The 13,043-nt window shown below is 34.4% G+C and overlaps 1 protein-coding gene and 1 pseudogene across 1 annotated transcript; one reads left to right on the forward strand and one right to left on the reverse strand.

Annotated features, from left to right (window-relative positions):
- Positions 1–3,763: 3,763 nt before the first annotated feature.
- On the forward strand, positions 3,764–7,722 carry LOC140806816 (benzaldehyde dehydrogenase, mitochondrial-like; the record flags this gene model as incomplete). Its single annotated transcript, XM_073163344.1, has 11 exons — positions 3,764–4,076; positions 4,698–4,832; positions 4,939–5,081; positions 5,172–5,325; positions 5,425–5,654; positions 5,812–5,901; positions 6,395–6,568; positions 6,651–6,788; positions 6,884–7,021; positions 7,211–7,272; positions 7,360–7,722. Coding segments are annotated over 11 exons (1,851 nt in total), but the record flags the coding sequence as incomplete, so codon positions are not given.
- LOC140806817 (probable receptor-like protein kinase At5g18500) lies at positions 7,708–9,399 on the reverse strand (annotated as a pseudogene).
- Positions 9,400–13,043: the final 3,644 nt, after the last annotated feature.

The raw sequence follows: 13,043 nt of genomic DNA on the forward strand, positions 1-13,043 counted from the left end.
TCATCTATGCTTCGAACTACTTCGATACTTCGTCTTAAATATGTGATAATTTATCGACTTCTGTTCGTGATAAATTTTATATTTAGCATTGTGTAGATAGAGTTCAAGTTACCCAAATGTCGAATCCAATTATCCAAATTTGATTTGGATACTCGAGATCTATATATTTTTAATTGAATGAATGTAGTGTCATGAGGGTATTAATTTTATGCTAACATCTCATCAACTGCTAAGTTTAGAGAAAAATTATGTTTTCAGATGGCTCAATTAAGTATATGGATTTAAAATCGTCACTACGTATAAAAGAGTAGGTCTATTGTGAGACGATCTCACGAATCTTTATCTGTGAGACGAGTCAATCCTACCGATATTCAAAAAAAAAAATATTACTCTCAACATAAAGTAATATTTTTTCATGGATGACCAAAATAAGAGATCTGTATCATAAAATACGACCGGTGAAACCGTCTCACACAAGTTTTTGTCGAAACAGTCTTATTTCCTCTCAAATTATTTCGTCCAAACAGAGTCTTATATTTTATTCAAAGATGATGATTATCGCACAAGCATAAACAACCTGTATTATCATAGTTGTTTCTAATCGTCTTCAATTTTATTTATTGTATATTTATCGTCTAACCCCGTGATTTATCATGTGGAGATTTGGAATCACAGTTGACAAAACATTATTAAGTCCACGCTTCCAACATGTCAAACGTAGAATAATATTAAAATAACTGACATAAACACTCTCATGAGACGATTTTATAAGTCAATCTGAATATTTTATTTTTATCATCAATGAAAAAATTTATTTTTCATGTCAAAAATATTACTTTTTATAATAAAAGTAGCTAGAGTTTACCCGTCTCACGAAAAAAAATACGTGAGACTGTCTCGCAACATATTTACTCAAATACTATCTCATGGCATGTCAATGTATACTATGTTTTTATTTAAATTGTTATTATTAGAGACTTCATCAGAAATTCATAATATTTTAGTAGATTGCAATCTTTGATTTCAATTATTATATTTTTATTAAATAATCCTTGATTTATCATGCGAAGAATTGGAGTCGCAATTGACAAATTTATATTAAATAAGTGGTGTTCCATCTGTCTATATTACTATTTTAATTTTATAAACCAGTATTTTAATGATTCGAGCATCTGAGAGGCCTTTAAGACTACATGTTTGGAAACGTGTGAGATTTGTACTATGAAAATTAATAACACACGTATCTATATTGATTTATATATGATGCATTGAAATTAAAATAAATATTTTTTGAATCGTGAGATGAGATAATGAAATATTATAATGTAACGACAATAAATGAAAAATATAAATAAAATAATTGTTTTTAATTATAATTATTATAGAATTTTATTATTCGAACCAAATGTTGGATGAAGTAAGGATATTGAGTCTTATCCATGTAGCTGAAGTTGTCTTGATATTTTCATATTTTTTTAATATATCTAAACACAAATCATTTATACTTATACGAAGTGTAGTCAATTACGTCGTATTTAATGTGTTGGTCTTTTGTAAGAGAGGATTTTTCTATACGACACTTGTAGTGTGTTTTTTCTCATATGAAGTCATGAAATTTTAGCATTAGATGGCCAACACATGATATCTATTAAAATATGAGAGAATCGCCATATGATAATATCACAAAACTATTTTGAGACGATCTCACATGTCAATTTTGTGAGACGAATTTTCTGTTTGGACCATCAATGAAAAATAATATTTTTCAAAATAATATTATTTATGTAGAAAAATATTATTTTTATTGTAAATATGAGCAGTATTGACCAGTTTCATAAATAAAAATATGCAAGATCATGTCACAATAAATATATTCAAGTAATAATAGAGAGACAGATTTTATAAGCACGCGTACACCCCATTCCATAGTGATGTGATTGGGTAAAAATGAGTACGTGATACATGGGAAATTTCACCAGACCAGGTTATATTCTTTCAAGAAATGGTTATACCTGACTCTGGAAATATATGCACACTTAAAATAACAGAGATCGTTAGTGGAGCGTCGGATGGTTTTCAGGTGTAACCACTCTGATACTCAAGTCAATATTTTTCAAAGAGAGTGAATATTTCGTTTGCAAGGAGAGATATATGAATATGTCTCAATAATAAACAAACCTTGATATTTATAGGATGAAAACTAATGATGATTTTGTATTCAGTGCACAATTACTACTCATGATTGGATGGTTGTCCATGTTTGTCTGAAGCTCATGCTTACTTCGATCGAGTCCTGTCACTCTTTCAAACGCCAAAAGATCTTCTCATAATGACTAAGTCATGGTATCTCATATCTACAATATAAGACAGAACCCCTATATCGAAAAGCCCGTGCTCTATCCTCCATGGCTCACAGATGGACTTCGCCCTCGCTACTCCAGTCTTTTGGCTACCCGGACTCCAATCTCCCGGGATCTCAAATAAGATCGGGCCCTGCTTGACGCAGAGCAGGGCAGGTCTAGTCTCTCGCTTACCTTGGGTCTAAATCGATGATGACCCGAAATAATATGGGATATTTTTCGGGGTATCACATGTTATTGCACTTCTGGGCCCGATATAATTGCTTGTATGTGCCATATTAAATTATTAGGATCTTTGGTTTTATTTGCCCACTAGCTCAGTTTATGTAGACAGAACAAGTAGACAGAACAACTACTCGTATCACTAATAAAAAATATTTATAAATACACTGATGTACGTAGAACATAAACCTTAATCTTATGCAATAAAAAGTCAAAAACAATTCTACATAGTGTCGATGAATTCATTCGAAACGTAACAATTTTTTTTAATCATCGATATCTAGTATATGATAAAATCAAAATTAACGTTGTGCTTCAAAAAACATTGACATTGAACGGGTAATAATTCTAAAACGGAAATAAATCACAGCTTCGTACTTATTCTATTTTCATACAAAATAAATAATAATAACCCACGTGAAAGTTGAAAAAAATTGCACCAATAAAAGTTGAGGAAATCTTCTTCTTCTTCTTCTTCTTATTATTATTATTATTATTATTATTAATTATTTTAAGTATACATATTTTATCCACATGATATATAATTTGAAGATTTAATTTAACTAGATTTATTATATCATCTATATTCGATATATTTGACATTTACCTTTCTTTATTGAAAATATTACATACAAATAAAATAAGTTGAGAGAGAGATGCAAAAAGGCCGTCGTCTAACTTATTTTATCTGGATATATATATATATAATTATCAATTTGATCCTTAGTGACAAGTTCCACACTAGATGCACTATATGTGGGATCTATGTAACAAACGAGGTAGCCATGCAAGATAATTAAATAAAAGTCATTTTGAGTAATAATTTTTAGTGAAAATTATTTTGATCTGTTTAATTTGTGGTCTTTTTAATTTAAAAGCATACAATATGAAACCTTTAATCCATATGGTATTATTATTATTTCATAAAATAAACTATCCAAGATCCGTATATTCTACAATAAATGCAGTAGTATATAAAAACACCTTCACATCAACTTTTTCACAATTTTTTTTTGAAATGATCTCATAAATCAATTTTATAAAATATATATATATTTTTATCTAAATAACGTATAAAAATAGATATTTTTCTTTATTATAAACATAAACAAATCGATGAATATCACGAATAAAAAATAAAACAATTTCACAACAAACCATACTCTAATTCCTCGGTCTTCCCACTTTTAGGTAACTCATGCGTCTCTGTCACAACGCCTTTCTTCTCCAGATATGATGCGCCGTGTAACTTTGGAAGTGTTAATTTCCCATTCACAGTTCGATTTTTTTATTCAAAAGTAGTAGTCTTGCACTTTGACCCTCAAAGTCATTTCCATTTTCGATTCTGTGCATTGATTGTTTCTGGATTATTTATTGTTACCAACAAACACAATAGACTTCCACCATCATATTTCTTTTGCTCATACTTCCATGGCAGCTCAAAGAATTGCAAGTCGCTCTTTCCGTTGTCTCTTCCCCTGCTTTCGCGCAGAGGTGTGTAATGTGTATAATCTGTGTATCCAGTGCGCGTAGCTGAATAGAAAAGATTGTTCTTTTTCATCGTTTCGTTTTCTGATCTAAAAATGATTTGAAAAGTGTTTGACAATTTTTCTGCGTTTCGATTTCCTTTTTAATGCATGGATGTGATTATTGTTTTTGGGGAGAATCCAAGTAATTTCCCTATTGGGTATTGTTAAACGTTCTTTTTTTTGGTTTTTTTTTTAATCAGTGGGTATTGTCAAATTTTCGGTTGGCTAGAGTGTTACTTTTATATGTTTTTTTTTTTGGTTTCGTGCAAGATCTTGTTTTAGTCTTTTTATGGGGCTTATTTTTTCCGAATTTAAACTAATTCTGGCAAATTTGCGTTTGGGGATATAGAAAAGGAAATAAAGTTCAAATCTTTGGAACGCTTTCTTTCTCCAGGGCCCTTTGTGCTTATCTTGATTTTGATAAGACAAACTACATAATGCAAGACGAGATGTGGAAGTATTTTTTTGACTGACTATTGGATCATTGGCCTATGCTGTTGAGCAAGATGCAGAAAATCATCAGTGCTTTTAATGTTAAAAAGTTGTATTCTGATTGTGTTACATTGTTTGCGATTCATTTATTTAGGAACACAAATTCATCATGGCCGTAGAGTATCCCGGTACAGTACCGAAGCAGCTGTTCAGGATCTAATCAAGCCACCTGTTAGTGTAGAATATGATAAGCTTCTCATCAATGGAAAATTTGTCGAGGCATCATCAGGTAAGCTTTATACTGTTCTTCCCGTGGTGTGTTCACTGTTCGATTCATAATTTTTTTTTACGATCTAGACGTTCCAGCTATTGGATTATCAATTTGATTGAATCAGGTAAAACTTTTCCGACTTTGGACCCCAGAAATGGAGAGGTAATTGCACATGTGGCGGAAGGCGATGCAGAAGATATCAACCGAGCCGTAGCCGCTGCTCGGAAGGCTTTTGATGAAGGGCCGTGGCCTAAAATGACTGCTTATGTAACCTTTCTTACTCTGTTTTAGCTTGTACACCTATTTGATGCAGCTTTTTTATTTACAGTATTTAATCAATCTGCTTAATATCTTCAGGAGAGATGCAAAATAATCTTGCGCTTCGCTGATTTGGTTGAAAAGCATAATGACGAAATTGCAGCACTCGAGACATGGGATAATGGCAAGCCGTATGAACAGTCTGCAAAAATAGAAATACCAATGTTTGTGCGGCTGTTCCGTTATTATGCCGGTAGTCTCCAGAAGAATGACCTATTGTGAAAAGTTTTTTCTTTTCTCTTTTTTTTCCTAGTCTTATCAGAATATTGTGATTCCCGTTGATTTGTTACAGGATGGGCCGACAAGATTCATGGTCTCACTATTCCAGCTGATGGGCCATATCACGTCCAAACATTGCACGAACCAATAGGTGTAGCTGGGCAGATTATCCCGTGGAACTTTCCGCTTCTCATGTTTGCTTGGAAAGTTGGGCCTGCATTGGCATGCGGCAACACTGTTGTTCTCAAACCTGCTGAGCAGACACCATTATCTGCACTGCTTGTAGCAAAGTTATTTCATGAGGTAGTGGCACTCCATAGACAAGCTTTTTCGCTAGATTTTTGTGAGTAAAATTGTTGTTCGTAGAACTATGGTTTGTCTAATGATTAAATGTCTATAGTTGATTGAAATGCTTTAATATTTGGCATTATTAATTGATATGCAAATCACTTCTTGGCAGGCTGGCCTTCCCGACGGTGTTTTAAATATTGTTTCTGGCTTTGGTGCCACAGCTGGTGCAGCTCTTGCCAAGCATATGGACGTAGACAAGGTAACACAACTTCGCAGTTTGTATAATAGTTGTGAGTTTGACATGGAAAATGATTCTTGATAATCATTATTATCATGATGTCTGCATTGATTAGTTATGACTTTTTTTGTTCTAAATTGAAACTGGGAAAATGTTTGAAATTTATTTTGCCGTATTATGGAATTAAATGTTGGCTAATAGTGGTGCAAAATTTTGAGGCATCATTATTTAAGTTTTTGTTTCTGGTAATTTGGCATACTTATTTTACTTTTCTAAATGTTGCTCAATGTTATGCTCAATTCTACACTATAATGGTTATGGCTGGGTCACTTATTCTGCCTTACAAACTCAAAGTTTACTTCGTACAGGCTATAATTCTTGTTGAAGCAAAAAACTTACAGAGAAAATATTTTTAAAATCCCTGGATATCAATGTAGAGATGTGTAGATGATGGCCGGTTTGACTGCAATCCAAAATCTGCGATCTTGAGATTTTTTTCATATATTTTTTGCAGGTTGCTTTCACTGGTTCAACTGAAACAGGAAAAATTGTTCTTGAGTTGGCTGCCAAAAGCAATCTGAAGTCCGTTACTTTGGAACTCGGAGGAAAATCGCCTTTCATTGTTTGTGAGGATGCTGACGTAGATAAAGCAGTTGAACTAGCCCACTTTGCTCTATTTTTCAACCAGGCAACTCCTGTCCCCGTCATCATGTCTAATTTAATTAATTCAATTGATGAAACTTCTAACTTATTGCATGCAACATCTGCAGGGCCAATGCTGCTGTGCCGGCTCTAGGACATTTGTGCACGAGAAGGTTTATGATGAATTTGTGGAGAAAGCCAAGGCACGTGCCCTGAAACGGACTGTTGGAGATCCATTCAAGGCTGGCATGGAACAAGGACCTCAGGTAGATTTTTAATGTGTTGGTTTCCCATTCTTCATAGCATTACCAGATTCCTTTGCACTTCAATAAACTTTGTACAATGTTTCTGTGAGTGCTAGATTGACGAGAAACAGTTTTCAAAGATTCTTGGGTATATTAAATCGGGTACAGAATTTGGAGCTACCCTTGAAACTGGAGGTGCTAGATTTGGTTCAAAAGGCTATTTCGTTCAGCCTACTGTTTTTTCTAATGTCCAGGTATATATAAACGTTACTTTCGCAAGATTAAATCATAATTTACATCTCTCATGTTCTGCGGAAATTATGGATCGTTATTAAAGAGATCCATCATACAATCCTTTATTCCATGCCTAATTACTCCCACAAATCGTTATTAAATCCTGCTGTTTCTTTCTTGTCTTGGCTAATATGTTGCATTCTTTAAAGGATGACATGCCGATTGCAAAAGATGAGATTTTTGGTCCGGTGCAGAGCATTTTGAAGTACAAGTATGTTGTGTATATCTTCTTATTCATTTGAATCTTGATCTTGAAACTAGAAACTCATTGTTTGGTATTTTTACTCATCACTTTCAGGGATCTAGGGGAAGTGATTAAGCGGGCAAACAACAGCAAGTACGGTCTTGCTGCTGGAGTTTTCACTCAAAACCTCAATACTGCTAATACGCTGATGCGAGCATTGCGAGTTGGGACGGTGTGGATTAATTGTTTCGACACGTTTGATGCTACTATTCCCTTTGGTGGCTATAAGATGAGTGGAATTGGAAGGGAGAAGGGGGAATATAGTTTGAAAAATTACATGCAAGTGAAGGCGGTCGTCACCCCTCTAATCAATCCGGCATGGTTGTAAATGCATGAATTGATGATAATGCAGTAGTTGTTTAAACTTTCTTTTATCAACGAAAATTGAAATAAATTGGAGGATTATGTTTTTGTTCATTGTTCATCTGTTTTCTCTCCGTTGAATACTATGATGAGTCAAGGTCGTTTTCACAAGAACTTGTCGTTAAGCCACTACACAAAAATATTGTAATATAAAAATTTCTGCGTATATGTATTCGTTACAGTTTCATTGATGAATTCAAAAAAATCCAACTTCTTCGTAGATTGGAATGATTTTTTAAACTCATCCTTTCTGAAACATGGCGAGTTTTCTCAAGCACGGCTACAACCCATTGGATGGATGAGCATTGCTGCTTAAGACCAGTACAAGATAAGGCCACAGCATGAACAATAGTTGAAACCCCTCGACAGGTTATTCTCCATTCAGTTTTGGATCAGCAAACTCTGTTAAATCCCCTCCCTTCATCAGATTCTTAGCCTGCATGGATAAAAAAACATTGGGATTATTTTGAGGATAATAAGAGAGGAAAAAATTGAATTTCCTCACCATTTTACGCAAAGGCATTGGTCTTGCAACATCAAGATTAATGACGCTTTGTCCCGACAAAAGTTGCAGAAGAACAATCCCAAAACCGTAAACATCTGTTGATGGATGGACTGATGATTTTTCTGGTACTCGGGGTCGACATAACCAAAGGTCCTCGAATGTCGGAGCTGACGCAGGATTGCCCCATGGAGATAACTTTGGATAATCCAAAATCAGATAGTTTTGCTTGAAAATTTGAGCCAAGAAGTATACTTGTGGGCTGCAACATACAATGTTAAAATTCTTTGAATTATTGGAGGCAAACATGTATTTAAAAGAGGTGTAATGGGACAAAAATTTACCTTAATATCACGATGAACAATGCAGCCTTCAAGAAAAGTGTGCAGAAATCTCAGCCCGTTGCCACAGTCAATAACAATTTCCAGTCTTTGGATCCAATTTAAAATTTAATCTTTACCTATGACACAAAAAATTCATAAAAAGAAATTTACACACCTATATATCCGATTCACAATCAAGGTAGAAACATATACCATATAGCCATTCAGAGAGGTTGCCGCTGCTGCAGAGTTCGTAAACAAGGAAGCTCTCGTCTCCACCCTCACAATAACCTACTAACTCGACAAGTTTCGGGTGTTTGACATGTGACAGGCTTGTAAACTCTCTGACAAATGTCTCCATATGAGCATCGTTTGTTATGTGCTTAACTGCAATATGCCGGCCATCTGCTAAAACACCCTTGTATACTTTCCCTGCAGAAATGTATCATCACAACATCAAAATTTTACAGCTGTCTTTAATCTGTGTTTCATTCTCAATGTCAGATTCATTACCTGCTATTCCTTGGGCAATGAAGTTTGATTCATTATTATTGTTTGTAGCCAAGCAAACTTCTCTCAGTGATATCTCAACACTGCTGGATTCTTCAGAAACTGATGCTACACTTGCTGTAGAGTTAAAAACAGCAATATTGTTCTTGATAGTAGACTATCACCAACCAATCTTAAAAACACATACCTTCAGTTATTTTTGGTGGTTTTACTTTACTTGGTTTTCTAAGCAAAACTACCAAGGCAACAGCTACTACTAGTGTAATCCCTATCATACCACCAATCAAAACTTCGAGACCTGCAAACCTTTCAACAAATTAATAAGCTAATAGAAGAAATAAAGATACACATAATACATGTTCTTGATTTCAATATACCTTTGACGAACCTAGCCATCTTCTAGATCATCTACAGAAGATTCCAACTACGGAAAAAAATTGTCTTGTTTAGATCAAGAAAATGAATACCTTCTTTGCGAGTTACCTATACGAACTCCATTTCCAAGGCATCTATAGACCGATTGAATTCATCCAGAATCCTGAATTCTTTGTGTTGGGATGCAACCAAAGTCCCACATTGGAAGATTTAGAGAAAGATAATGGGTTTATAAAGATGGAATGATATCTCTATTGGTATGAGGCCTTTTGGGTGGTTCCAAAAGCAAAACCATGAGGGTTCAAAGTGGACAATATCATACCAGTGTGGAGATACCCAGTATTCATGTAAGGCGTGCGCTCCAACGCAGTGAAGTGGAGTAACCTCGATTGGAGGACGGATAAGGCTTGAGGGGAGGCTCGGACCATGAGAATAATAGTGGAACTTCGTTTGAGGGGAGGATTGTTGGGATGCAACCAAAGTCCCACATTGGAAGATCTATAGAAAGATCATGGGTTTATAAAGATGGAATGATATCTCCATTGATATGAGGCCTTTTGGGTGGTTTCAAAAGCAAAACCATGAGGGTTAAAACCCAAAGTGGACAATATCATACCAGTGTGGAGATATCCGGATTTCATTGGTCCTAACACTTTGGCTTGTCAAAAAACCAGCAATGAAAACCTGCAGATATCAGTTTCTTCCTTCGTCGAGACATTGCTCCTGTTATCTGATACTAACGATCCGTTCCCAGGTTCCAAAACAAGTACCACACTCTTTATCATAATCACCATCTAAATCTATATTCTTGCAACCTTGATCTAATTTTCTAAAGCACTTCCAAAGTTAGAAACAACATTTGTCACCGTGTAATCAGAATAACCTCCAGCTCCTCTCGTTATCTTATTGAAACCACAGGATAAAACATATCGTTTAATCAATCTTTTTGCTTCGTGATGTTCAAGAATACATTTTATGTTCTGTTAGCATGGTTTGCTAATTGTTGATGACGTATCCAAATTTAGATAATCAAAAGAGATAAATGTTATATAAATTAAGCATGTTATTGTCATTTTATATAAAATTATGTTTAGAAGCAATTTTTCCAAAAACCAAAATTTTAGTTAGTATTAACTTTAAACTTTTATTCTCAAACACTGAAACTTTAATTTATATTAACTTTGAACTTTTATTCTCAAACACTATCTATTTTCGCTTTTCCCACTTCTTTGTAATATCTAAAAGAATATATCTGACTAGAAGTTATATGTGATAATAATAGCATGACTTAAATTTTAACCAAACAACAGTTTAATATAGGGATCAAATTTCATAAAATGTTTTAGCATGGACAATTATTCCAACATACTAACTAGAATACATTTTCTGTTCTGCTGGCATGGTTTGCTGAGCCATATAAGTATCGTTTAAACTGTGATCTACAGTTGTTTTTGGCCAAAATAACATCCCAGTCCTCTTCATTGGTGTTTGGATAATTCCCATAGGAGGGCAATTCCATGTTTATTACACATTCATGTTAGGGATTAAACCGAAGCGATAACGATCATGATAAAAAAATTTGCGGAATAAAATAATCAACAAGAACACAAATATTTACGTGGTTCACACAATTTAGACTACGTCCACGAAGCTACTGCTGATATTTTATAACAGGGGAAATATTACAACAAGTGAATATAACAATACGCTAAATATCTCATACTCCCAACCCAAGTATAATCGAGAAAAATAATTTCTCCAACTCACACAAAAGAACACTCAAATGCTCTATCTATTATACTAACCTTTGAAAGCTCTTGATTTTGAGATGCTATAAACTGAAATGAAATAAATCTATTTATAGGTGCAAAAACGTGTTTCCAATGCGTTAAAATAAAAAATTATGTTTCCTTCGTCAATTATTATTGTATGGTTTCCTTTTCAAATTTCACTTCATTTCCAAAACATGTCGACAGTTCATGCAATTAATAAATGAATCTTATTATGACAACCTACCTAACATTTCTCCCACTTGAATATTTGATTTCAATCATGACTTCATACCATTAATGCAGCAGCTCATATCTCGTCATTTATTCTTGCAGTCCAACTCAACTTCAGTTTATCAATGGTTACCGTCTTCGTGAGCATATCAGCTGGATCTTTACTTCCAGGAATCTTCTCAAGCATCAAGACTCCATCTTCCAGCACTGATATGATGAAATAGTACCTAACATGTATATGCTTTGTCCTAATATGATAAACAAGATTTTTTGCTAAATGAATAGCACTCTGACTGTCACAGTGTAATATGCTGCTACCTTCAAGCTTCTGACTCAATTCTTCCAGAAAGGATTTCAATCATATCATCTCCTTGCTAGCTTTTGTTGCAACAACGTGCTCAGTCTCAGTAGTTGAAAGCGTAACTATCTTTTGCAATTTAGACATTTATCTTACAACCGTACCATCTAATGCGAACACATAACTAGTAATACTTTTTCTGCCATCTAGGTCACCACCCTTGTCGGCGTCAACAAAACCTTGTAAGCCCAAATTTTACCTTCTGAAGCATAAAGATAAACTAGCAGCACCTTTCAAATACCTCAGAATCCATTTAATTGCTTCCCAGTGTTGTTTTTCTGTATTGCTCATAAACCTGCTTTGACTGCATGTGCTATGTATGGTCTTTGTACAAATCATTCCATACACGAGGCTTCCGACAGCAGAAGCATAAGGAACCTTGTTCATATAAGTCTGTTTCTACTCCGACGATGGTGATTGTGCTTTGGTTAGTTTAAAATGACTAGCCAAAGGAGTACTCACAGATTTAGATTCATTCATGTTAAATATGCTAATCATTTTTTCACGTACTCTTCTTGAGATAACTTCAAGATTCCGTTCACCCGATCTTTAAAGATCCTCATTCCGAGGATTTGCTTTGCAACCCCTAAATCCTTAATAACAAATTCTTTTGACAACTGTTTCTTGAGTTTATTAATTTTCTGCAGACAAGCTCCTACTATCAACATATCATCTACGTATAACAGTAGAATGATATAAGAACTATCAAGCTTCTTCACATAACAACAGTGATCACTCTAACACCTCAAAAAACTATTATTACTCATGAATAGATCAAACTTCTTGTACCACTGTCTTGGAGCTTGTTTGAGACCGTACAAGCTTTTCTGAAGTTTGCACATCATTTTCTCGTTTCCCCGTACTTCAAAACCCCGTGGCTGCTTCATATAAATTTCTTTATCTAAGTCACCATGAAGAAATGCCTTTTTACATCTAACTACTTCATATGTAAATCTTCTTTTATCACTAATCCAAGTACAGTTCTGATAATATTTAACTTAACCAATGGAGAGAAAATCTCAATGTAATCAATGCTTTCTTTTTGTTGAAAACCTTTTACAACAAGCTTTGCCGTGTACCGCTTGCTACCATCATGTTCTTCGTACACCCACATGTTATGTAATGTTTATTTTGCCTTGCGGAAGTCCTGTCAATTCCCACGTCTGTTTGGATGACACTGAATTCATCTCATCTTCCATAAACATCGGATTTTTATTTTTCAAAAAATAAATCCAAACTTTTCGGCTCGAATCGTCGATAAATGTGACATAATATATTGAGCCTCCAAGGGATGTCATATGAGA

Source organism: Primulina eburnea, chromosome 12 (assembly GCF_022965805.1).
Source record: "Primulina eburnea isolate SZY01 chromosome 12, ASM2296580v1, whole genome shotgun sequence".
NCBI classification, from domain to species: domain Eukaryota; kingdom Viridiplantae; phylum Streptophyta; class Magnoliopsida; order Lamiales; family Gesneriaceae; genus Primulina; species Primulina eburnea.